Raw genomic sequence first — 27,955 nt, forward strand, 5'->3', positions numbered from 1 at the left:
AATTCTTTAAAGTTAGTGCATTAAATGTTTTCCAAATATATTTACCTGACATTTTTTATAGATATAAATCAAGTATGTATTATTTCTTAAAAGGGTTTGTATGTTAAACAATATTTTTCTAAGATGCTATGCATATCAAACTTATGACAAGCCCCATTAAGAATCATTAACAAACATTATCAAAAAGGGCTATATAAGTATTTACTCTTCATACTAAATAGTTTGAGTTCCAGCTTACAAGTGTTGAAAATGCACAAGAATGATTTTGTTTCACAAATACTGTTATATTGTTTTCATTCAATATATAGGGCAATAATCTCCACATGTTGTAATCATTAGTATTTGTTTTGTTTTGGTAACTGGGCATGTAACACTAACAACCACTAACTATAAAATAAAGCACACAATTATTTTTGTGATCTTTACAAATCCTTTTTTTTTTTTTCAGGTGTAAATGCTACAAAAATTCCTAAAAATTAGAGGACACTGAAAACATATTAAAGTTTGACATCCAACTTTATGGTATTTCCATTTTGCCCTGAAAGATAACCTAAAAAATATGACCTTGTTAGAACAGGTCACCTTGATAATATAAAAAACTGGTGAGAGCAAGAAACTGTATCACTGATATGTGGGATAGTTTTTTCTCGAAATCATTATAAAAATGTTCAAAGATATAAAACCAAATAAAATATGGTGGTGGTCCCTAAACTATTTTGAAGGCAAGTAGCTTAGTCTGAGCTAAAGTATATTTTCACTCACAGTAATCCCCCTCCCCTCAAACACCCTTTAAAAAATGCATGAAACAGTACAACAGCAAGAATCAAAGAGCACAAACTGTATTTCCAAAGAACAGAAAAATATCTAGTGCTGAAAGTTATAGTAAAAAGCAGATTTCTTTGGGGACATTAATCAATTAGTTTATCATTCATTATGAAGATTTCTCTTTTCTATTACGGGGAGAGTCGGCTCCATTTGAAGTCACTGTTCCATTTACACCATTTTCTGAAAAAAATAAAAGGATCAGTGTTATCATCCTTTATGAATGAATGCAAGCAATCATCTTTGCATACAAAGTTATCTTTGGGAAAAAAAAAATCTCAAATTCCATATATACTCTGGCCCAGAGCAATAATGGCTAAAGTCTTTGCCTTGCATGCACCAGAATCCCATATGGGTGCCCATAGTGTCCCAGCTGTTCCACTTCCCTTCCAGCTCCCTGCTTGTGGCCTGGGAAAGCAGTCGAGGATAGCCCAAAGCCTTGGGATCCTGCATCCAAGTGGGAGACCAAGAAGATGCTCCTGGTTCCTGGCTTCAGATTGGCTTAGCTCTGGCCATTGTGGGCCACTTGGGTAGTTAACCAGCTGATGGAAGATCTTTCTCTGTGTCTCTCCTTCTCTCTGTAAATCTGCCTTTCCAATAAAAATAAATAAATCTTTTCTTAAAATTCCATACATACCAGCATGAAATACATTTCCTGATGCTTAATCTTTACTAATATTTACTTAATATTTACTAATATTTAACCAATCAAAATCTGAAAGCACATTAACCACAAGGAACTCAAGGCATCAAATTAAATTCAAAAATCTTAAAGATTTAGTTATTTACTTGAATGGGAGATGGAAGCAGAAACAGAAAACACACACTATCGCCCATCTGTTGGCTCCCTCCCCCAAAAGAACTGTAATGGCTAGGAACTCCACCCACCATGGCTTCCCCAATGTGGGTTCAGCCTTTTCAAGACATTAGCAGGCAGCTCAATGGCAAACAAGTATGAGATGCTATTGTTACCCGCAGTGGCTTAATGGGGCAGGGCTCATGCAGTGTGTCAAGTTACCTCTTAAGATACCCACAATCAAGTTCTGTCTCTACCTCCAATCCAGCTTCCTGCCAGTGCATAAACTGGTAGGCAGCAAATCTATTTGAGTCAAGTACTTGGGTCCTTGCCCAAATTGGAAGTCCTGGATGGAGTTCCTGGCTCCGGAACTTCAGCCTGGCCCAGCCCTAGCTGTTGTGAGTATTTGAGATATGAACCAGTTGATGGAATGTATCTCTTTCTCTCTCAGTTACTTTGCTTTTCAAGATACGACGTTATAATATTTTACCCAAAAGAAAGCTAGCATGGCAGTTGTAAATTCAGACAAAATGGAGAACTGATAACAAAGAAAGGAAATATTAAATGGGAAATAATTACAGTCTGAAAATTTGATGGAGCTAAGAGCATCTTCAAACAATGCAAAGCAAAACTTGCAAAAGCAGAATTTAAATCCTTTAAGTTCAACAGAAACATTTACCAAAACTGGATCTAGATGGAACTGTGATGAAAGTCTTAACAAATTTTATGCAACTGATATCATTCAGAGGATGTTCTTTTAATCACAGGCAGTAACAAAGGAAACCAGTACACGACCAAGCTTTGCAAATTAAACAATGCAGTTCCAAATAATCTTGGAGTCCACTAAGAAATCACAACTGGAATTACAAAACAGTTTGAACTGAATGATAATTCAGAACTTGCTAAAAGGAATACTGAGGGTATATGCCCTAACCCAAATAAAATATTGACCTGCAAGCATGGGTAACAAAAAGACATTATAAATAGATCGATGCAAATACACTTGCAAATTTATATAAAACAACTAACCTGAGAAACAATTTACCAAAAAAATAGGCAACGAAGTAGAGTATCTGAATAATTCTATTACCTGGGAATGTGTAGCTAAAAGCCTTCCCATAAAGAAGACTCTAGGGAGCGGGGCTGTGGTGCAGTGCATTAAGTCATGGCTTGCAACACCAGTACTCCTAGTGCAGTGATGCTGGCTCGAGACCAGGCTGTTTGATTTCTGTTAATGCGTCTCGCAAGTCAGCAGATGATGACCCACATGCCTGGGACCTCATCATCCTTGGGGAAACTTGGCTGAAGTTTGACTTTGACCTGGCTGAGCCCTAGCTGTTACGACCAATTGGGAGGTGAGCCAGTGACGAAGATCTCTCCACACCCCTCTCTTCGATGTTCTGCCTTTTAAGCTGAAAGACAAAATTCTTCCCATCCAGCTGAAGGCAGTTACTGACTCAACTCCCCCATGGAATCATTTAACCATGGAATCCTGAGGTTATTATATCTATAATTTTGCTAAAAAATAGAATAACTTTTTATAATATTTAGAAAATCAATAATAAATACCCTACAACAATTCGACCCCCCAATCTCAGCATGATTTTTTTTTTTATATTTGAAAGGCACAGAGAGAGAGAGGGAGAAAAAGAAGATAGTAGTAACAGAGAGAGGGAGGGAGAGAAGACAGTAATATCATAGTAGATCACAGGAACTCTGCTGTGGGATCAAGTGTGTCCTGAACAGTGGGTAAGTTCTGTGCCTTAACATCTGCCTCCAGGCATTGTTTTGCTTGATATTTTTTATCCCAGTGATTATAAAACACTGACCGCTGAATACAAACCTGTTCCTTTTCTAGAAGCCCTGCCCTTAGTCACTGCTGGTTTCTTCTTCACAACTGGTGCCTGAAAAGTAGAATGTTCTCTCCACCGCCGAAGCTGGAAATTGATGAACTTCCACATCATGAATGCCTGGGTGATGCAAATGGATGCCAGAACAGCGATCCTGACAAGTATTAAACAAATGAAAAATCAGGGTGTACACAGAAAAGGCCACAAAGTAGTCTGGATCCTAATATGACAGTTACCGCACCTCTTGACAAGATTACACTCATTACATTAATAACTTATTCCAGAAGTGAAAATAAAATGTTTTATAAAACTGTAACAGGTGTGAAAATAAAATGAAATGAGTCTATTTATCCCTGTTAGATGAGTCACATCCTAGAGAAATTGGTAACATACACTGTACAGCAGCATCAAGTGAAGAAAAGGCCCTGGCAGCCGTACCTTACAGCCAGCACATTGAAGTTCCCCGTGCTGAAATCCAGCTTCTGGTTCTCTGCTCTTGCAAGGCCAAAACCGACAGTGAGCACGGAGAGAATCAATGTCAGAAGTCTTCCCAAAACAAAAAGAACTGCCCACAGAGAAAATCTGTAAGGAAAAATGTCAAAAATCCATTTCATAAAACTATGAAGCAAAAAATACTCTATCAGAAATTAGACTACCACTAAACAAATGCATTTTTTAAAGATCCCAGAAGTTTCATACTTCAACCAAGCAAAAAATGTATATATTTACAGAAAACAATGTGCACGAATGGATAAATTCACAGCAATCAGGATTTCCATTTCATTATCATTTGTTTAGAACAGTCAAGTTCCTTTCTTCCAGGGCTTGAAATGTATAACAGGTTACAGTTAATGAATGTCAAAACATAACTTTTCTTCTTACCATGCTGCAAAAGATTCTACAAATGTTTGGGAAATGCTACATATATTGCACACTGAAGACGTGGAAAACCTGTTAGCCCATTTAAAGTTCTAAGATACCCGGCAGAGAAATATGCTCATTTGTATTTTAACTTCATCTCTTTTTGCACGATGTGGAAGTACCGTTAGAACTACTGGAATTCTGGACAATATTTGGAAAATTCTGATCAAAATAAAAGCTGTGCTATAAAGAAAAGGATGTTCAAGTACAATGAGGGATTCCAGTTTTTTCTAAAGTATCTTCTCTATCATTTCTTCTCCAGCAGCAAAACACACAAGTAAGGCAGGAGTTAGAAAATCCCCAGCCCCCTGAAAACTGCAAACTCCAACACAGCATCTTTTCACCAGAGACAGACTATTTTTGGGTGTAAAATACCAACTCTGAATTTTTAAATAGTCTTATTCTATTAAAAATGCTACAAATAGCTTAAAAAGTAATCTAACTGCAAAGAGCAAGAACCTTAGCAATTCACATACTGACATTAATTACCTGCTAGACTGGATATGCTTAACTTACCCTTTCTGATACTTTTCGTCACTAAAATAAAACAGGCGGGAAATATGGAAAAGAAATTCAACAAAATAATGCAGCACCAGAAGAACAAGTCCCAGATGATTCAAGCTGTTAAAAAAACACATACACACATACACTTAAGAGTGGGAAAATTATCAATGAGGACAGATTAGCATATTACCTGATCAACCCACTTAACACACCCCAGAGAGAGTCCAACTTACTTCAAAAGATAAGCTCCAGCAATGTGAAAGAGGTAAAGGCCAATGTAGACAAGCTGACGGGGAACGTCTTCCTGCAAGGAGAAATGTACATCATAGATCAAAGCGCACTGAAACAGTTCTAGGAGAAAGTGAACCAGGCCTGACCGCCCGACCGGCCCACCCAATGCCTTACCAGCCATATGCTTCAGAATGCACTGGACCTTTGCAGGTCTCAGCTCCTTCAGCTGTTCAGAGTGAGGAGCTGGCTTTGCTTCAATTAGACAAACAAAAATCCTTTTTAGGGTTAAGCGCCATGGTAGTGGAGCAGGTGTCATGGCTTAGCAGGTAAAGGTGGGAGCCTGCAGTGCCAGCATCCCTTACGGGCGCTGCTTCAAGTCCTAGCTGACCCACTTGTGATCCAGCTCCCTGCTAATGTGTCTGGGACAGCTGCAGAAGATGCCCCAAGTGGTCAGGCTCCTTATGACCCATGGGGGACACCTGGAAGAAGTTTCTGGCTTTTAACCGCCCTAGCTCTAGCCATTATGGCCATTTGGGGAGTGAACCAGTGAATGGAAAATCTGTGTGTGTGTATGTCTTTAATTCTACCTTTCTAATAAATAAGTAAATATTAAAAGAAAAATCTGGGCCCAGCACAGTAGCCTAGATGCTAATCCTCACCTTACATGCACCGAGATCCCATATGGGTACCAGTTTGTATCCTGGCTGCTTCACTTCCCATCCAGCTCCCTGCCTGTAGCATGGGAATCAATCAAGGATGGCCCTAAGTCTTTGAACCCTGCACCCACATGGGAGACCCAGAAGAAACTTTTGGCTCCTGCCTTGGGATCAGCTTAGCTCTGGCTGTTGCAGCCACGTGGGGAGGGAGCCAGTGGTTGGAAGGTCTTTCCCTGTGTCTCTCCTTCTCTCTGTAAATTTGACTTTCCAATAAAAACAAAACAAATCTTTTTTAAAAAAAGATCTAAGTTTTTTTTCTATTCAATATTAATAAAATTTTAATAAGCATACTTATTTACTGAGTTTAAAGCCCTTCTAATATTGTCCGCTAATTAGAAGTATGCTGTCTTTGTTTACATGAAATAGTGCTAATATTTTTTAGGTATGTGTTAGTCCCTTCATTGTCAGAATTAAAATTTTATCTTCTTACTTACAATACCGTCTAGTTATATATCCTTTTCTCCTGAATTCCTCTGGAATCTGAAGTATCTAAATTTTATTTTTGTTTTCTCTCAAAACTCTTAGCTAGCCCAGTTATATAAAAATTGTACCCCTGCCCCCATGATTTTTTTATTTCCTTGAAAGGCTAAATTTACAGAAGGAAGGGAGAAACAAAGGGAGACTCAGAGAGAATCTTATTTGCTGCTTCCCTCCCGAGGTGGTTACAATGGCCGAGGCTGAGCAGGTCTGAAGCCAGAAGCTTCTTCAGGGTCGCCCATATTGGTTCGGAGGCCCAACCACTTGGGTTGTCCTCTGCTGCTTTCTCAGGCGCACTAGGGAGCTGGACTGGAAGCAGAGCAGCCATCAGTCAAACGTGTCCATATGGTATGCTGGCCGTGCAGGTGGCAGCTTCACTTGCTGTATCACAGCGCTGGCCCTAAAAACAGTGCTTTTAAAAATACTAAGACCCACCATGACATCAAGTTAGGGGTCATACCAGCAGCTTGTTTTAAAAAGATTTTAATTGGAAAGTCAGATATACAGAAAGTAGGAGAGACAGAGGGAAAGATCTTCTATCTGCTGGTTCACTCCCCAAGTGGGCCACAATGGCCAGAGCTGAGCTGATCCAAAGCTAGGAGCCAGGGGCATCTTCTGGGTCTCCCACATGGGTGCAGGATCCCAAGGCTTTGGGCTGTCCTGGACTGCTTTCCCAGGTTACAGGCAGGGAGTTGGATGGGAAGTGAAGCAGCCAGGATATGAATCAGTGTCCATAAGGGATTCTGGTGCGTGCAAGGCAAGAACTTTAGCCACTAGGCTACTGCGCTGGGCCCAAAAGCATCTTTTAAACTATGAAATAAAACAAAATATTGCAGAGTGCACAGCACACTCTCTCATGAAGATTTTACTAGCCTTTTTATTTGGAAGGGTTATAGTTCACTCCCCAAGTGGCTGCACTGGTCAGGGCTGAGCCAGGAGCTTCACCCAGATCTCCCACATGTCTGCTGCAGTCCAGGCACTTGAGATATCTTCTGTTGCCTTTGCATGCACATTAGCAGGGAGCTGGGTCAAAGTGGAAAGCTGAGACATGAACTGGTGCCAAAATGGGAGGTCAGCACTGCAGGTGGTAACTTTACTTGCTCTGCCACTAGGCTGACCCCTATTCCAGAATTTACATACCAAAACATATACTGAATTATGATGTATTTTTTTTTCATTTTGGGTTTCAGAAAAATGTCTTTTAAAATAAAATTTTACCAACATAAGCTGACCAAATGGCTGTTAACTGATGAAAAGCCTATACCTCATTCCTATTCCCTATGCTTCTGGAAGTCTTATACACACACACCCCACCACCTCCCCCACTCCCGTAAGATTTACATTAGCCTTGTTAGTACTATAACTATTAATTATGATGATTAAAACGATCTGCTGCTGGTGACCAACCAAGCTGCTTTCCTCTAGAATCTCATCACACTCATCTCCTGTGTCTAGCACAGTGGAGCCCAGGACCCTTGTGGTCGGCCATGTGTTCCCTTCATTAGGACAGAGTTTTTTCACCAGATAGTCTAAGAAACAGTAACGATTTTCATGTCTAGTTTTGAAATGAAGAACTTTTTCTGGTAAGACAAGCACAAAAATTGTTGAAAAAGTAGAACATGAGACAACCTCAGTAGCAGTAATACATGGCACGAAACTTCGGGAACATTCTGAAGGCATGATACCAGGTTTACGTGGGTTCTTCTAAAATGAGCCAGAATTAGCTCTAAAAATAAGTGGTCTTACGATCAAGTCACATCACTTTCAAACTTCTAATGAAATATTTTCCTTACAGAATGAAAGACAGCAAGAGAAAAGGCATGGAGATAGCATGCTGAAGTTTAGGCACGAACAACTCTCTTCTGTTGTAATAATTTCAGAAAATGCATGGTATTACCAATGTGATCTCACATACTACAGATACAGACGTGTCACCAGGTATGACTTGTGTGGAAAAGAAGCTAAAAAATAAATTTATTATGGCAAAAAAATGTGGAAATCCAGCAACATGCTACTACTTTAATAAATTTCTATTGTTACAAGAAAATAACTTTGGGGAACAGAGTTGTAGCACAGTAAGTTAAGCTACTACTTACGATGTCAAAATCCCACATGGATACCTGCTTGAGTCCCAGCTGCTCTACTTCTAATCCAGCTTCCTGCTAATGCACCTGGGCAAAGCAGCAGAAGATGGTCTAAGTACTTGGTTCCCTGCCACTCAAGTGGGAGAACAACATGGGAGTTCCAGGCTCTCAGTTTGCCTCGCCTGGCTGTAGCAGGGAATGAACCACAGAACGGAAGATCTCTGGTGCTGTCTCCCTAATTCTGCCTTTGAAATAAGTAAATCATCTAAAGAAAATAAAATGTTTTTAAATACCTAATAAGGGAATCAGTAAGATATAAGAAAAGATGATACACTCTGGAAAAACTTAGCTAGGTAACTTCAAAAAGTGATAAATGACAGATATTAATACCCAACCTGCAAATGAACAGTATCAATAGCTTTTATGAAGCAGGAATGGGTTAACAAACATTCTAATTTAAAACTTATATCATATGCAACTATATGTAAACATAATGAAACAAAAATAGAATATCAGAAATAAAACACTTGGCTATTTCATGGCTTCCCTAAAAGTTCATTTATTCAAGTCAGTGGAGAAATGGTATTTTAAATCTTCTCATGGGCAAAGTGGAGAGCTGCTCCTATTAAAGTAGATAGTGCACGTACTTTGAATTTTCTTACTTAAAAACAATTAAGTCATCTGTGACTAATATACCTCTTGAATTGCAAAGAGTATGCCCTGCCTCCTCTGTCTGCAGAGCTGGTTCAAAACAGCCCCTGCACTGATTTCTTCCAGTTAAGAATTCTTCCAAAAATAATTTCATAGAGTAAATTTTAAGAAACTGTTTAACACATATGCAGCTGCTACTTTCAAATTATGCTAATTACTTGAAACAGTTACTTTCAACTGTCATATGTAGGTGTTAAAAAATAGTTTCAGTTAAGTTTTAACTTATGTAAATTATTCCATAAAAATTAGATTGCATTTCTGGAGAAATGCCATCTGGCAGAAGCTGATAAGAGAGAGCTTCAGGAACTGAAATGAACAATTATTTTGAAATGTCCCTTAGAAGTTACCACAGTCAGTGAATGGGATTTACACATGGACTAACAATGAAACTGACAGGTGTTATGCCCACTGGTACACAAACACCTAATGAAAGCTTAAAACATTTCAGCCACATCAAGAAACTGTTACACAGTAAGTAGCACTGTGTAATACTGCAATGACCGAAATGTCCTACAGCTCTCCTGTCCAAACTATCATCCCCCACAAATGTGGTCCAGGGGCGCCTGAAGCATGCCTAGAGTGCCCAAAGTAGTTCACCTTGTTTTCATTTAATGATAATTAGTCATATGTTGTCTAGAAGCTACAGTTTTGGGCAGTACAGCTTTAACACAACTAGGATTTACAACAGGAGCTTACTAACCAGGGAAGGATTACTGGAAAACTGTCTTTGGCCTAGAAGGATCTTCATCTGAATCGTTATAATCAACTTGGTCAGACATTGTATTTTGTTAAAAAAAAAAAAAAAAAAAAAAAAGACTGCCTGCCATGGCACACAGCACTATTTTCTGATGTGGTGCTGTTTCTTAATCCTAGCGGACATCATTGGCTGCAGACACAAGCCAATAGCAAATCAATGGCAAAACCGGGAAGTGACCACAGGACACAGACAAATACTCTGTAGCTTTGGGAAAAGCAGAGATAAACTGGTCACTGGATAGGCTGTTGCACTTATTAGGATGGCTTCTCAAAATAGGCTTCTGAAAAAATGTGCTTAATTTACACACACACAAACGGGCACGCACACACACAATGTAACAGAGCATACTGAGTCCTCATAGTCTGAGAACCTAGCCTTAGCTTCTAACAAATGACTACATTTGCTTCATCTATATCTCTTCCCTCTTTCCTCTCTTCCAAAACTTTTTGAAGTAAATCCCATATAACATTACATATATGAGGATTTATTTCTTCACAATGCCTGATCTTTTGTTAGAGGACAAAGCTATTTCAGGAAAAACAACTGGTATGTTGGATTATAAAATTACAGAAGGGGTAGATACTAAGGTGCTCTTGGGATGCCTGTGTCTCACCCGGAAGCACCTCATTCTGGTCCAGCTTCCTGCTAACCAGTCTGGGAGGTAGCAGATGATGCCCTGACTAGCTGAGTCCCTGCCTCCCACATGGCTCCTGCCTCGTGGCTCTGGCCTGGCCAAGCTCTGGCTGTTGCTGGATTTCAGGCAGTGAACCAGTCACAGGAAGATTTCGGTTTCTATTACTCTTCCTTTGAAATAATAAATGAAACTTCACATAAGGAATCAAATTAGAGAATACTGATATACATGAAGTTCAAGAGAAGGAAGAGAGTCTAGAGAAGAGGTGGAATAGCTGGGACAAACTCTCAGATCATTATGCAAGCGGCTTTGGTAGTTTATAACAAACAGAAGCCAGGACAGGTTTCAGAGGAAAGAGCCTGTTAAAGGACACAAAGCTGACTTTTGGGAACCCAAAGCCTGACTTCAGAAGTGCCCAGAAAGGCGGCTGGTTCAAGGCTCCAGTAGTTTACTCATTTGCTCAAACACCTTTTCCACAGGCCAAAACAGGAAGGCCCCACCCCCTCAGGAGAGGCTAACTTGGTGAATATTTAACTATGATTTTCTTTTTCCCAATGCTGAAGCTTTCTTTGGGATCGGGCCCACCATACTGCTAGCTGTAGAGTAAACGGACTGATCTTTTTCGTCTCAATAGTGAAATATATTGCAAAGAATATCAGTATGATGAAACTAAAATCACCTTTAAAAATTTTTGTTTAAATTTTACTTTAATTTAGAATGTCCTAACAATTTTAAAATGAATTATTAGCATGTCAACCACAGATGATTTACCTCTAAATTAAAATACACAAAGGGTTTTTTTCAAAAAATACTTGGAAGTTTTAGTTTTTAGGAAAGGGTGGTGCTGGAATAATAAAAGGAAAGGGTCAAAGTGAGAAAGTAGGAGGGAAGGCAACAACATGAAGAACAGTTAATTTCAGAAACACTTTTCAATAATTTCCAGCTTACTTTTTTGGTTTTCTGGAAGTAAAGTTCAGGAAACGCATGAAACCAGTAAGCCAACTGTGATATGTAGAAAAACTTCATTTGAAACCTGCACAAGACAAGAAAGTGAAAAAAAAAAATGCATTTAAAGCATATTTTTAAAGAAAAAAAGTAAACGAATACTGGGCATCAGGATATAATAAGTAGCAGCCTCTGTGTTACCATTACCCCACAATTCACTGCGCACCTGTAAGAGCTCTTGTCTCCTTGGGACACTGCCACCATCATCCCATCCTGCACACACCCCTTCTCCCCTAAACTCACAGCAGGCAAGCTGTTCACACAGATCCTAGGTGGGTGCACTGGAACCCCAGCAGTCATTAAGTACTGATCAGCATGTCTCACTGACTACTGGAAAGGCAGCAAACATCACCCAAAGAACTATGAGACTTCCTCAAAATGAGGACAGGAAGCCAAAAAGGCCGACATAGAATTAAAGCACATAGATTAGTGATCACCTGAAATGGGAATAATCCCAATTTGAAGTATTTTCTGGCATTTTTCTTAGGGGAATGTAGTAATTCCATCTGGATGGAACATGCAGAGAATTCCAAACAAATAGAGGCAGGGCAAGAAGGGCTGGGGTAGGGGAGGTGCGGGGCGTGATGGGTGTAGAGGAGAGGTGGGGGAAGCAGTGTACTAGTAGAACAAGCCTCCTGACTATAGCACTGACATCCCATATGGGTGCTGCTTCAAGTCCCACTGGCCCCACTTCCTGCTTACAGAGTGGGAAAGCAGTGCCTTATGGCTCAAGCCCTTGAACCCCTAGACCCACTTGGGAGACCTGGAAGAAACTCCTGGTTCCTGGCTTTGCGAACTGGCTTTGCACTGACCATTGTGGCCATGTGAGGAGCAAACCAATGAATGTTAGATCTCTCCCTTTCTCTCTCTGTAAATCTGCCTAATAAAAATAAATCTTAAAAAGAAAAAAAAAGCACACAAGAGTTCCTCAGGAGATAAATCCTAATCAATTTAGAATCAAGTTTCCTACTTTGCTTGTAGACATTTATAGACTATTTCCAAGTCTAAAAAAAGCAGATTTTCAAATATCCATTTGGCTGTAAAACATTTTTGAAATCCATGCATATTTTTCCAAAACATTTTCCATAAACTTTTTGTATATCAGCCCTATGCATGTATTTAAAAATCTGCTTTTTAAAATCAAAATATACTTATTTTTACTTTTTATTATAATGAACTTTTTAAAGTATCTTGGTATCTCTCTAGCCTTCCCACTTCCCCTTTAAGCTTCCTTTTCCCTCTCCTTATGAAGTTGAAAACAGATGGCCTGATAAAATTCACTGAGTTAGTACAATTTTTTTTTTTAAATCAGAGAACGGGGGCTGGCATTGCGGTATAGTGGGTAGAGGCACTGCTTGAGATCCAGACATCTATATGGGCACTGGTTCATTTCTGACCCAGCTCCCTGCTAATGGCCTGGAAAAAGCAGCAGAATACCACTCAAGTGCATACACTCCCGTAACCACCACATAGGAAACACAGAAGATGATTATGGACACCTACAACTTACCTGGCGTAACAAAGTACACAGAATAAAAAGAGATAGTTCCTTCTGCCACTAACATATATTATAATATTGTTGGATAAAAATATGATCCAACTATAGAACAAGACAAAATATATGCCAAAATGAGGCATTTTGGGATACACAAGGCCAACGGAGATAACATACCAAGGAAAATTAATGTGGACCAGTAGTACCAGAGCTAGGCTTCAGCAATGAGGAAATTCTTGGAATGATTTTGTAATCACTGGACTACTGACAGCACAGTACAGAAATACAGTGGGCAGGCCTGGCCTGATGGAATAGCTTATAGGCTAAATCCTCACCTTACAAATGCTGGGATCCCATATGGGTGTCAGTTTATGTCCTGGCTGTTCTACTTCCAATCCAGCTCTCTGCTTGTGGCCTGGGAAAAGCTGTGAAAGATAGCCCAAAGCTTTGGGACCCTGAACCTGTGTGGGAGACCCAGAGGAAGCTTCTGGCTTCAGATCGGTTCAGCTCCAGCCACTGTGGCCATTTGGGCAGTGAACCAGTGGATGGAACATCTTAAATTTCTCTCTTTCCTTCTTTCTGTAAATCTGATCTGCCTTTCCAAAAAAAAAAAAAAAAAAAAAAAAGGCACTGGTTCTGATCCCGGCAGCTCCACTTCCCATCCAGCTCCCTGCTTCTGGCCTGGGAGAGCAGCAGAGGATGGCCCAAAGCCTTGGGATTCTACACTCGCGTAGAAGACCTGGAAGAGGCTCCGGGCTCCCAGCTTCGGATCGGTGTGGCTCCAGCCTTTGCGGCCGCTTGGGGACTGAATCAAAAGATAGAAGATCTTCCTCTCTCTCTCCCCTCCTCTATGTATATCTGACTTTCCAATAAAAAAAAAATAAATAAAAAATATATCTTAGAAAAAAAAAGGAAAGAAATTGGGTGGGACAGAAGAAATAGTCCCTAGGCTTGAAAGCTTATAGCAGAAAGTAAGGCAGGCATGAAAATGCACTGGGGACAAAGTGCATATATTATGCAAAGAAAAGGAGCAACAGAAGGAAGATGGGGTCCTTCAGAGGAGAAAGGAGAGCAACGTAAGATGGAGTACTCAGCTGAGATTACTGTTAAAATTGGCTCTCTCACGCTAACCAAGACGTTGAAAAGACTACAGACATAAAAACCCTGCATAAATTACATGACTTACGTCATCAGGCTATGGGGATAAGCCCTCCACAAGATAGTTGGGTCTGAGATGTAGTTTTCCTAAGAAAAAAAGATAAAAATTAATCCAGAACGTAATGCAAATTTCTCAGAAAATAATACAGTATTTTCATTCCTTAACATTTGTTTCTCTGTGCAGGTACCAAAGAGTCAACTAACGTCAAACATATTAGTTATTTTCAATTCAATTTGAATTGCTTACTTAATGAAGTGAAAATCCATGTGAGAGACAGAAAGCAAAATAAAAAATCATTTCTGGTGTTCAAAAAAATCTTTCAGTCCAGTAGAATAAAAAACACACAGACATACAAGCAAACGCGAAACAAGGACTACACAGCAGCGGCACACGGCAGGGTAACGGCAACCACAGGAGACGGCTTCTGGTGTGGGTGAGCAGGGAAACAGCTAAGGAAAGGACAGCAACTGACTGGAGAGGCAGGCTCAGAGTGCAGCCTCGGCGTATGAATCACGTGCACAAAACACTGCCCAGCTCTTCCTTAGGCCGTCAGGTCTGTTTCAGTGAGAATTATGGCATAGCCAACAACAGAAAACATCTTAGTAAACTTTTCCAACAGAAGTGGAACTGTTAATACATTTTTTTTTAATTTAAACTTAAGTTTACATTCTGATATATTTGTCAAGTCTAATTAAAGCAGCAAAGTGTTGTACTCTGGGAGATTTCTTAGCCTGCTATTCATCTCCGACATGCTGATTAAAAAAAAAAATTATGTGCCTAACAAAGTATGTAACTATACAGGTGCCGTATAAATCTGAGGGTTTATTACTGCTAATATTAAAGTTGATGTCTTCATTATCTAAAGTGACATAACGAAGGGCTTGATCACCTAACAGAAAAGCCATATTTTTAGATGGCTTAAAGTAGAAAGGACTGGAAACACTGTAATTCATGTAACCTAGTAAAGCGCATCACTGATATCCTTTCTGCTGTTACAGCAGTGTCTGTAAATGACTACTAGATACACGAAACAGAGCATCAAAACACGAGTAAAACTTTCTGAAACTGTAATGTAAATTTTTTTTTGCTTTTGCTGCATAAAAACGAGAGAGAAGTTTACCACGAAATCTCTTTATTAATAATAGTTTATCAGTAGAATTCCAATTTTTATGTGACAAAAGAGAATAATATTAGAGGGACATACTTACAGAGATTAGAATGAATGTGCCCCAAACACAAGCAAAAAGGTAGAATGCACTAAGTTGACCAGATTCATTAAACTTGCTGTGTTTCGTTTTGGAGAAGTGCATTCGCCTATTAATTTTCTAAAAGTAAAAACAGCCATAAGTAATGAAGAATAAAATATATGTGCTTACATACATATATATACATATATAGACTATCATACCAGGGGGAACTGGTACTTTACAAAATATAGATTTCTGAGATTGAATACTTACATCCAACACATACTCTTGAATTATGGCATGAATAATTATCGCCACTAGCATGTAGAAGAAAACTGTAGCCAAATCTTTGATACCATAGTGATAAAGGGATGCTGATTCAGCAGCTTGTTCTTCTAAAGGCCAAAAAGGACACACATACACAAAAATATACGTAAGATTATAAAAACGGCACCGAGTACAACACAGTTATGGAAACAAACGAAGGAAAACTAACCTAAAAAAGTTACACACAAACACACTTAGTTGTTGGATATTTTGAATCTTAGGGGGCAATGGCAATGGAGGAAGAGACTGTCTAGAAATATAAAACTTCAGAAATTACTTACAAAGACTTGACACATGTTAGTCACAGCCATCAATGACCAAAAAACGGGGGGGGGGGTAATATTTTATAAATTGGTTATTATCCCAGGGTTATAGATCACATTGATAAAATTGCAATTAGCCTATTTGCCCGCCTTACCAAAAAATTCAAAATTTCCCATCTCTACTTTCAAAGTAGATACTATATTAAGATTCAGATGGAAAAACTGATTGACTTGTATCTGATTTAGTTTGGAGAGGATCTTGAGATAGGGACACGCATCACTTAAAATTGTTTTTAATCCTTGCAATTAATACATTTTGTTCAAAACAAATCTTAAGCAAAATACTTGCAAATTGCCGTACCATACTGTTCTCAAACTCTAGTTGACAGGGACCATTTAGCTAAAACAAATGCTCTTGGCTGGCATATTCAAATTTCAGGCCAACGGGGTACACATTTGGCACAGTGGTTAGGAGGCTATGTGGGCTACTTCCTGTAAAATGCCAGTTTCCCACCAACATGCACCTCACAGGCAGCAGGTGATGGTTCAAGTGGTGGGGGCCCTGCCACCTATGTAGGAAACCCAGATTGAGTTCCTGGTTCCTGGGCTCAGCCTGACCCAGCCCTCATTGTTACGGGCATCTGGGGAATGAAATAATGAATGGATGGGGAGATTTTTCTCTGTCTCTTCTTCTCCTCCCTCTGCATTTCAGGTAAATAAAAAGGACAGCATTGTAGGGTTTTTTTCAGGTTGATATCAAAGTCAATAACCAATATTTGTAAAATCACATATAGCTAAACAAAAACCCAATTCAACATTACATTTGAAGTAGAAAACACGTGGGTAGATTCACTACCTGAATATTATTAGTTCATCAATACTCAAATACCTCCTATCTCTTACCCAGGCTTGTTAATCTTATTATCATATTCAACTACAATTATTTTGCAAAAAACAACCTGATTTTCACGGAGCATGACTTAGAAAAAATTTAAATAGATGAAAAACACAGTTAATATACTGTTACCAGATAATTTCTCAAGTTCCCTGACATTCTTTCTAATCCAAATAACTGCCTCTAAACCAACTTTTTTTTCCGCAACAGAAAGTGAAAATAAAATGAACTCCAAAGGATCGTAACAGGGTCAAACTGTAACTTACAAGTCAGAGAAACCGAACGTTGAATATACTGCATTTACAGAAGGCTTGACAGAACGACGACACTTTAAAGAAATCTAAAATTTTTACTCCTAGAATTTTCTTCAGCAAAGATCGGAGGGCAGAGGAGCCAACATAAAAGGTTCTTTGATAGAATTTCAAGTCCTTTGATGAAATCATGTAATAAATACTCAATATGTAAAACTAATGTTCATACAAAATATAGGATGAAGTCAACTGAAACCATCAGATCTTGCATTACAAAAATAATACAAATAACCTTTAGCTTAACCATGGAAGAGATCTGCTGAAGATTAATACAGAACCTGGGATTTGTGTAAATTTCTGTTTGAACTACTTAAAATAGAAAATTCTTAATAAAAAAGTACCTACCTGTTGCAGGGAGGGTCACATTGTACTGAAGAGTAACAAAAATAATAGAAGCCTTTGCTGTTATCTAGAAAGAAAAATAAAATCAAGTCAGTGTGGCCTTCTACCACAGAGACCTAAGGCAAAGACATTACCAGCTGCCCCAGATCTGAGAACCACCAGCACTGGAGCACCTGTCAGACACAGTGAGAACTCCTGATTACAGAAAATTGGCAGCTAGCATAAGTTATCAGCCATTCTTTATTTTTTCTCACAAAGTATTTGCTGCACTTCAGATGAGATGGTGTAATTCATCCCTAACTTCACATGATACCTCCCTGGAGTTCCATAAACAGTGATTTGACATTTAATGACTGTCTGTTCTAGACCTATCTAAACACTTAACACAAAGTTCCTGTCAAGACAATCTAAAATAATAAAACAACTGGTTAGTAAGAGAATGGATCCCATGATCTGTGGTGTTTGTATTAACCTCTCACATTCATGGCACCGAGGGTGTCCACAGGTGTGCTACTGAACTGGGTTAGTGAAAGTCAGAAGAGAAAAAAGTCCTCACTCCTCTTTAACATCTGTAGGCCAGCAGGCACAGTGCTAGACAACACCGGAGAAAACAAAACAAATGCCAGAGCCCTTGATGACAAGACGCTCAGCTATGTCCCAGGGACAGGGAAATGCACTGTAATGTGGAACGCAGTCAATGCCGATAACTTATGCCATGAGAACACAGGATCAATGGTGACTTTCTGCATTTCTGTTTCTTTGCCGGCGCAAGGAATGCAGTCTGTTCTGGAAAGACTTCTTGGGCAAAGTGGAGCTGAGTCATGTCTTGTTGAAAAAGAGGTTCTGCAGGCTCATCTAGAGAAATGCAAAGGTTGGTCAAGACCTACACTGCAGGTAGAGTTGCTGCATGTGACAGTGGCATGCCATTTCAATGTTGTTTCATTTCCAACCCAGGGAAAACAGCAGAAGATGGTCCAAGTGTCTGGGCCTCTTCCATCCATGTGGGAGAAGCAGATGTAGCTCCTGGATCCTGGCTGTGGCTTGGCCTAGGTTTGGCCCTTGTTGCCATGTAGGGAGTGGACTAGCGGATGGAAGATTCTCTCTCTGTAACTCGGATTATCAAGTAAATAAATAAAATCTTTTAAAAACAACCAAGAGTGCAAAGGTCAAGTAGCTATAAACATCAGGCTAGGCCTTCAGCATACACCAGGGAGTGGTAGAAAAGTGTAGAAAACCTTATACAACGCTGGAAAGGACACTGTTGAGCTAGGTGGTTTAGGCTTTATTTTAGCACCACTGGAGAGTTTGAGGAAGGAAAAGTTTATTTCTGCCTTGTAGAAAGACTTTGGGCTGTGTCCCCCAGAGTCCCTTGGCCCCTGGAATCCATTCTCTGCATGGCAGCCACAGGGATCTTGGCTCATTTACCACACAGGCAACTTACTGCCTAAACCCCCGGACTCGATTCCCACCTTTCCAGGCTCGTGTGGCCTACAAATTCTTTCTGCTTGGACTCTTTCTCCTTGACCTGTACCACTCTCTGTTAGATCGCTTCTTGTCCCCCACATTTCCTACCAAAGGGTCTGTGCACGGCAGAACCTGTAGATCTCAAGCCAAGCACACTGTACAGGGAAGCCTTCTCATCTTTCCAGACTGGGTCATTCCCTGTTGGAGCAGAGAACAGCATTCCTTTCCTGCACATGCATGCCTTGGGGGTAAATGTATTAGCAATTTTTGCCTCACCCCTTAGAAAATAAGCTCCCTAAGAGCTGGGAACAGAACCCAGCATGAGGCTTGGCACATGAAGTAATTGGTCAACGTTAATGAATGAATAAATAAATAAATTCCAGATAAAATTCAAACTGGACTAAGTAAGCGAGCCAAGTATAATATTTTTGCAGGACACCACATGAAATATAATAAGCTTTGACTGAAGCAGTGGTGATGGGACAGAGAGAGGTACTGCTAGGCAGAATAAAGCTTAGAAAGTGAGAAGAAAGGGCTAAACATGATCCACTGATGTTGATAGTTTGGACAATCGGGTGAAAAGTGATATAATTAATAAAAGCTCAGAATACAGGTGAATAGCAGGTTTTAAGTGAAAAGAAATTTGAGTTTGACACAAAGAATCTTCTGTGATGCACAGGCGGCAGCTAAAAATCTAGGTCTAGAACTGAGGGGGTAGAATCCACCTTAGATTAAATATTAGAAAGGATCTATTTACAGACAGGAACGAGACGTGTAAGTTCGCAAATCACATACTCAAGGGCACAGTATCCACATAGAAGACATCAAATCTGCTGACACAGCAAAGCAAAGCCAAAACTTCAAGTTCTCAAAAGTGAGAAAGAAAAAAATCATCAGAGATACAAAGAGAACAAAGGCAGCCTGGCATCTTAAAAGCCAAGAAGTGAAGGTTTCAAAAGGTGCGGTTCATAAAGTTTTTAAAAGGGATGTGGCAGAGAGGGCACCAGACTGGATAATTTAAGCAATCATCATTGGTCACAGTCTGAATGATTACAATGAAGGTGGTTGCAGCAAGGAAAGCCACCTGCCATGCCTGCATCCAACATAGGCGCACCATTCAAGTCCAATCCAGCCCTGCTGCCATGCACCTGGGTAAATGCGGAAGATGGTTCAAGTCCTTGGACCCCTGCTACCGCCCATGTAGAAGACACAGATGGAGTTCTTAGCTCTGACCTGGACCAAGTCTTGCTGTGGTGGCCATAAAATGTCTCTCTCCCCCTCTGTTGTTCTTTCAAATAAATAAGCAAATAAAATGTATAAATGTTGATAAAAATGTAAAAAAAAAAGTATATATATAAATAAAGAAAGGAACCCAAGAGAGACAAAGTAGTGTCTCGTAAATGTCAGGTCCAGATCTGTATGGTATTTTTGGGCTGGAAGTGACTGAGTTTGTACTGGGGCAACAGGGAAGAAGGAGAAACGAGGGGGTGATAAGGATGGAAGGTCTCAGGTCTTGGTAGGGAATGAAATTCAAAGAACAGAGTACCTTTGAACAATGTTTCCTTTTTAAGACTGGGAAACAGGTAATAAAGGTTGAGTGAGTATTCCTTACCCTAAATGCTTGGGACTAAAATTTAAGATTTCTTGGATTTTGGAAAATCTGCATTTACATAATGAAGTATTTTGGGGGAAGACTCAAAACAGGAATTTCATTTGGTTCATCTTATAAGCATCTTACTCAATATGGCCTGAAAGTAGTTCTGTACAACTTCTTTCGTGAGCCACAACATGGAGCCATACGTGGAACATTTCGTGTGTGGTGTGATGGAGGCACTCAGATTTGGGGCTGTTTTTTAAATTTCAGATTAGGAAGATGAGATAGAGAGACAGGTAAACTCTAAGGGCAGGAAACTGAAGAAATCTGCATTTGAAAAACTATTTTCCCTGGGAGGAAAAAGCAATTTCACTTTTTCAGCCTAGGGAGAAATACTGAGTACTTCTGTAATTCCTTTAGGGAAAGGAGTTGGTCAGGGAAAAATGACAAAGATCACTAGCTATTACTTATTTCGGACACTAGAACCTCTGACTCTCCATGCATCAGCACAAGCGACTGACTGCTAACCCGCAGCAGGCACAGACACGAGCGGAATGGAAAGGCAGCTCTCTCACCCACGGCTTCATCTTCCACAGTTTCACTCACTGTAATCTGAAAACATTACATGGAAAATTGCAGAAGATAAACAAATTGTAATTTTCTAATTGCATGCCACTCTGAGTAGTATGGTGAAATCTTCCTCATCCCATGGAGCATGTTACAGAAATCATCCCTTTTGTCCAAGATACCCGGGCTGTATATGCTACCCGCCTGGAGTCAGTCAGTCGGAACTGCTGGGACTACCCTTACAGAGCAACCAAATACCATGTCACAACGCCTACATCACTACCTCCTTGCAGCTCATCATGAAGGTACAGTGGCATCTTCCATCATCCCCAAAATGGTGAATGCACTACAATGAGATGTTGAACACACTCACCTTTTATTGTAGTACCTGGTTATAATTTTTCTGTTTTATTATTATGATTCATAATTGATAATCTCCCTGTGCCTAATTTTTCAATTAAACTTTACCACAGGCACACAGGTATTCTACAGACAGTGCTTGGTGCCAGCTGTAGTTTTAGATAACCACTATGGGGGTCTTGGAACAGATAAGGAAAGACTGTTGCAGGTGAGCAAAACCTGTGGGGAGAAAAGCAAAGCAGTACAGTGGCTGACACACTGCAGAAAAGGAAAAGCACCGTAAAACAATCAACTAGGGAGAAGACTGGCATCTAAGCAGAACGAAGGAGGTAAACAAAATGCAGCTTGTGCCTCTACTCTGTGGAATTGAGGTTCTGAAAATAAATTAGACGTGTATGATAAAGCCCAGGACATGAACACTGAGGTGAGAGGCTGAAATGAGGCACCCTGCACCAGCACGTGAATGGAAAAAGCTAGTACAGCTACTGCTACAATGTTGGTCATTCCCAAGGATTCGCATTAGAGTAGGAGGCTGGCATCAGTTTCTATGGCAACATTATTTTCATGTAATTACTTTCAATAAGGTTGATTACTAAACATCATTCAGTTTTTATATCTTTGTTTAGACTGTCTAAAGAAACACACATACACTCTCTCTCTGCCCCTCCCCTCTGCCCCGCCCCACCCGTTTCTAGTTTGCAGCATGAAGTCACTGCTATCACAACTATGGAAACTTGTAGTTAGAGTCCTTCACGAACACGTGAAATTCAAAGATAAATTTAGTATTAAATTCTAAAAGCAACAAAAATTGGATTGTATGTTTGTGCTAGGATTTCAAATAACAAAACCTTGCCCTCAGCTGGTTTGGCAGAATGAAAAGAGGAAAAATACAAACTATATACCCCAAAAAGCTTAATGAAAAATTAAACCAGTCATCACCCTTCTTCCCATTTCTAGGCTTCTGGAGTCCTACACTCTAGCCAACAAAATGTAGCATCACAATTAATACCAAGATACAGTTTAGAAAGCAAATATGCTGCAGAAATTTATGCACACACTCAAAAGTAAAAATGACAGTGTTTATTATAGTTCGGGACATTTACACCACTGCTCTCCCTTTGTGAGAAGAAAAATGAGACTTTAGATAGGAGTTATGACACTAATGGTCTATGTCAGTGTTGTATGCTAAGTTATATCAGCACACCGTATCTTTAATTATGTAGTCACTCATTGGTGGGAGTTTTTTTGTAGTTCTTCTCAATAGATGAAGATGTTAACTATTTGTATGTGTTAACAGGAAGGTGTGGTTACACTACACACACTGACTTCCCGAAAGGTGACAACTAGTGCTCAATGTGAACTCTACCTCCCCACCAGCTTACCAGAAAATCCCCCCTTCCCAAAGAAGCATCACGCGCCTGAACCCTGCTCTCTCGCGCGTGCTCATCCCACAGCTCCACCAGCTTTACATTTTTAGACCATTAAAAATTTCCCAACTCAAATGTCGAGCCACTAATTACACATCACACTTTGTAGTAAGTGGACAGATACCTTAGTAAACTCTAGCTTCAAAATCCGTTAAGTAAATCCTGATAATATAACATTCCCTAGAATTCAAACTCTTCCATTTCTTGGCAATAGACTGTACATTTCTTTCTCAATCTTTTAAGTAAAATAATCTTTCTACATGTTGTCGGGCTCTTCTTTCATATTAAAAAATGCTTTTATTTCCCAACTTGGACAATTTTCCAGGGGATAATACTAGCTATTACTTACTGTACGTCTCTTATAAACCAAACATTGAACTAGATCTCATACACGAGCAGTCTTCCTCAGTCCACAGAGTAACTTCATGGGTCCCACTTTATAAATAAGTAGACCTAAATGCTGAAGTGTCCTAGGCCAGAGAGCTCTAACTTGAACTTGGATCCCTTTAATTTCAGAAGATATGCGTTTTGGTATAATAACATTGCTTCTTCATTTTGGTCAATCATTACAGTTATTTCTTTGTTAATTTTACCATAAATTCTGACATTTCTTCAAAACACTTATAGAAAAGGCTTGCCAGTTTTGCAGACACTAACTATACTATTATTTGGCACAAATACTGCAATCCTATGTTGACTTTTGAGATTCAAGTGTGGTTTTTATAAATAGCAAAACTAATCTAGTGTAGATAACACATTTTAGACTCTTAAAACTCAAGAACCTGTATAAACTTCCTTCTTCCTTGTACTACTTTGGCATTACTCTTTGAACTGACTTTAAAAGCTTCTGGTTCGCATTTTTATTGTGTCTAGATACACAAATTTTATAGATTTACACAAAGGCAAAAAAATCTATTCAGTTAAAAAAAGTCTTTAACCCCATAAGGGGGGGTGTAGGTGGTAAGCTTCCCTAGAAACCTGATAAAGGAATATTAAATGCTACATAGACACAAAGCTCTATCCTTTCTGAGTGTCAGAACTTCTGATTTCTATTACCTATCACTGAAAGCATTGCAAATACGTCTTGCAGGCAAGAGTGTGCTCCCTCCTTTTTTTTAAAGTCAGGAATTCTTACCACATGAGATGGGTCATGGCAAGTTACACAAAACTGCTGAAAGTACAGCATCACAAAAACAAAGTATTACTTTTTAGTTTCAAAACAGAAAGCATGTAACTAGCAGATTCAGAAACTGTACAAATGTTTAGCCTTTTAAGGTTAGCCAGACATCCTTACACTGCTGTGTAAACTGTCAGATACCTTCATACTGTAACCGCTGATCCTTGCCAGCAGTGCCTGTAAGAAGCCCAGTACAAAAGATACCACACGTGGGCATCCTTGGGGCAGAGTACATGAAGGTTCCCCATGAGGTGCCAGCATCCCATATGGACACCACCAACTCATGTCGTGGCTGCTACACTTCTGATTTTGGCCTAAAAAAAAAAGCAGTGGAAGATGGCTCAGGTCCTTGCAACCCTGAACCCATGTGGGAGACCTGGAAGAAGTTCCTGGCTTGCTAAACTGCAGCCACTGTGGTCATTTGGGGAATGAACCAGCAGATGGAACATCTCTGCCCCATCTCTCCTTTTCTCCATAACTCTACCTTTCAAATAAAAACAACCTTTTTATTTTTTTAAGAAAAAGGATATCCTTCATCAGAAATCTCCATTTTTTTTTCATTTGAAGTTAGAAAAAGAGCGAGCCCCAGCACTCCTCTCTGCTGATTCACTCCCTAAAGGCCAGTCGCAAGGTGCTGAAGCCAGAAGCTGAAAACTAGGGCCAATTCTCTCCCACAGGTGACAGGAACGCAATTGTTGAGCCATAAGTGCAGCCCCCAAGGGTCCACATTAGCAGAATCGAGAGTCAGGAGCCAGAGCAGCCTGGATCCCAAGCATTCCAGAGGAAGGGGGGGGGGGAACACCTGCCCAAATAGTAAACTTGGAAGCACTGACACAATGACCTCAAAGGTTGGGATTTTACAGCATTTTAGACCTTGGATTATGGATGAAGTCTATACAAACATCCCCGTATCAGAAAATTTGAATCACCCGGGAAAGAAGCACGATCACCCGGCTTAACATGAAGCTGGCAACGTGTTTCCTTCTGCCCTCCCTTCGACTCTGTACCTGCCACCTCTTCAGCCGGGGTTTCAGTAACAGATAGGAAACTAACAGGAACAAAAAGTATCTATATCTAGCCATCGAAAAACTCGATTGAAGAGAAGTGAAAATACTGTGAAATGCTACCCACTTGTAACATTAAAAAAAAGTTACACTAAAAACAAATCATCTTTTGGGCACCAGTAGCTTTGTTCCATTCGTTTTAAGGATTTTTCACTCCACTCATTTATTTAGCACATTCTACATGGCCCAGGTACTATGGCAGGCACTGGGAATATTATTTGCTTAAAAAAAGAAAAAAAGAGTAACTGTCTACCTTTGCCAAGGCAACAAGCCGGGAAGAAGGAGACCGAGAAAAATACGCAAAAGTCTGTTAGGACACAAGGGCTGCAGGGAAAAATAAAAAAAGGTGAAAAAAAGAAAAGGAATGGCTGTATGTACTGGGGGATGGGGGGGGGGGGAAGGGAGGCGGTTACAGGTTCACTTTGCAAAGTTTATTACCCACATTCAACAGCTGTTAAAGAAGTCATCAAAACAAGGGAGATGTGGGAAGAGAATTTACACACTCCTGACAGGCTGCTGCTTCGGGAAACGGAATCACTCCTTTGCCTGACTCTCTGCACCTCCTTCGACCTAGCAGCCCCCGGTTGCTCGCGGGTGGGAGGCACAAAGTTCGGTAACTGTCCGGGAAGAACATCGGTTGAAGACCAGAACGCCACGAGTCGAGCGTGCTTTCAGGGTGCCCAGCGGCCACCGCCCTTCAAGTAGGCAGCGAGACGCCCGCCTCGCCTCCAGCCCGGGTCTGAGCAGGGTCCCTCCCTCTCCCCACCAGCCCCCGGTCGTCACTTGGGGCCTGCGGCGGCATTGGGGTGTGTGTGTGTGGGGGGGGGGTGTCCGCTGGGCCACGTCCTCGCACCCCCGGATTCCGCCCACCCGGCCCGAGCCAGCACGCAGGGGCCGCCCCCGCCCGCCAGCCCCTCGCCGGCTGCCACGTAACCCTTCGCGGGAACCAGGAACTGCGCGGCGCGGCCGGCGGGCGGGGGCGGGCTGGGGGGCGACTCCGGGCCCCCCCACGCTCCCCAGCACCCCCGGGGGAGCTGGCCCGAGCCGGGGGGCTCGGCGGCGGTTGACGCCGGGGGCCCCGCCACACTCCCCGGTAACCCCGGGGGAGCTGGCCGCAGCCGGGGGGCTCGGCGGGGGCGGGCCGGGGGGCGACGCCGGGGCCCCCACACTCCCCGGCACCCCCGGGGGCGCGGCAGGGACGGGCCGGGGGGCGACACCGGGGCCCCCACGCTCTCCGGCACCCCCGGGGGTGCTGGCCCGAGCCGGGGGGCTCGGGGGGCGGACCGGGGGGCACCTCCGGGGAAGCCGGGGGCCTCGGAGGCCGGCGGGCGAGCAAGGGCAGGCCCGCACCTTGTCCCGCACACCCCTTTACCCTGCGGTCCCCGAGCTGGGCTCACCTCGAACATGAGCCCCAGCAGGAAGACCATCGCCACACAAGAGACGATGTCCGCGTGATTCTGCACGATGAATTCGTGGCTCAGGACCGGGGGGCTCTTGGTGCTCTTCTTGCGAATCGCCATGGTGCGGCCGCCGCCCGTGCCTGCAGGTGCTCCGCCCGGGCTCCGCTCTTCGCAGCTGCCGCTCACGGACTCGCCGCCGCCGCCCCTCGGCTGCTGCTCACAGCCCCGCCGCAGCCGCTCGCCGGGGCTTCACTTCCCATCCCACAACCAGTACGCAGCCGCCGGGGCCGCCCGGAAAAACAAAAAAAAAAAAAAAAAAAAAAAAGTGAGCCAGCAGCAGCGGTGAGCATGCGCACCAGGCAGACGACGCTCTCGCGTGCCGCTCCGGCGAGCCCACAGCGCCACTTGTGGGCCGGAGGTCGGCGGCCGGCGGGTCGGAGCGGCGGCAGCGAAAGGGACGCCCCTTGCTCCGGGCCAGGCCGAGAAGGGGGTGGGGGGGATTGGCGGTCGTTTGAGGCGCGAGCTTCTCGAAGCCGCCGCGGCTCCGAGGGCGGCGGCGCGCGGTGTGCGCACGCCGGCAGGCATGCCTTGCCGCCCTCCTGCCATCACCGGCTCGCGTGGCGAATCCTGCTGACACCCGGAGGATGGTCGGTTCTTGAAGCCGAGTGCCGGAGGCCCAGGTGACGTGTGTATGTGTTCTGAATACACGGAGGACATTTTCCCGGCTACCAATTGCCTTTAAAAATCACCTCAGGGTTAATTTTAACATGCCTTGGGAGCTTTTCCCTATTCTTTAAGACGTCACTGGCTTTATAAAGCAAATAACTGCAACCACAACAAAAACCCTTCCCTATCCCAGTCCGTTCCAATCCGCACCTCTGCTGGGCTTCAGGCTGAAAATGACGGTTTACTTACTTCACATTTTGTGTTAACAATTTTTCAGTAGTCCAAGGAGATGGTGAAATAGGACCGTGGATTCTATGTTCCTGTGCATCCTTCTGCCCAAGCTAGGAGCCCTTCATTCTTTTCTTGGTGAATTGCATCACTGTTTACACATTTGCAAAATCTAGAACCTAAGTCATCCCACGTGGGGCCCTGCCAGCATCTTTGCACTCACTACATCAGGTGATTCGAATCCTCCCTGCCTCCCCACCCTCGCCATTCCCCAGCTCCTCCCCAACCCCAAAAGATAATACTTGCCTAGGATAATACAACTCTGGTGGAATCACTTAGTGTTGTAAGAATGAGGTTTTTTTTTTTTCTTACAGATTTTCTAAAAAATGTTATTTTTGTGAAAGGGAGAACAAGAGTGAGAGATATAGCTTCCATCTGCTGGTTCGCTTCCCAAATGCCTGCATTAGCCAGGGAGTAGCCAGGCTGAAACTAGGAGCTAGGATCTCCAGCCAGGTCTCCTG

General features: G+C 41.8%; 1 protein-coding gene across 1 annotated transcript; it reads right to left on the reverse strand.

The window, feature by feature from the left end:
* Positions 1 to 341: 341 nt before the first annotated feature.
* On the reverse strand, positions 342 to 26,849 carry TRAM1 (translocation associated membrane protein 1). The gene is made up of 11 exons (XM_004588034.3): positions 26,538 to 26,849; positions 17,491 to 17,554; positions 15,623 to 15,744; positions 15,371 to 15,487; positions 14,190 to 14,248; positions 11,452 to 11,536; positions 5,127 to 5,197; positions 4,906 to 5,010; positions 3,907 to 4,050; positions 3,462 to 3,622; positions 342 to 1,005 (listed from the first exon to the last, which is right to left on the reverse strand). Exons 1-11 carry the CDS (start codon positions 26,658 to 26,660, stop codon positions 932 to 934), a joined length of 1,125 nt encoding a protein of 374 aa, XP_004588091.2. The 5' UTR covers positions 26,661 to 26,849; the 3' UTR covers positions 342 to 931.
* Positions 26,850 to 27,955: the final 1,106 nt, after the last annotated feature.

The sequence above is a fragment of the Ochotona princeps genome, chromosome 9, assembly GCF_030435755.1.
Source record: "Ochotona princeps isolate mOchPri1 chromosome 9, mOchPri1.hap1, whole genome shotgun sequence".
Classification (NCBI taxonomy): Eukaryota; Metazoa; Chordata; class Mammalia; order Lagomorpha; family Ochotonidae; genus Ochotona; species Ochotona princeps.

Excerpts from the sequence above, each read along its gene's own strand:
- TRAM1 (XM_004588034.3), bottom strand. The coding sequence starts at position 26,660 with ATGGCGATTCGCAAGAAGAGCACCAAGAGCCCCCCGGTCCTGAGCCAC. Across the intron at positions 15,745-17,490 it reads TGTGACCCTCCCTGCAACAG|AAGAACAAGCTGCTGAATCA; the intron begins GTAGGTACTTTT and ends TTTGGCCTTTAG. Across the intron at positions 3,623-3,906 it reads TTCAATGTGCTGGCTGTAAG|GATCGCTGTTCTGGCATCCA; the intron begins GTACGGCTGCCA and ends AATACTTGTCAG.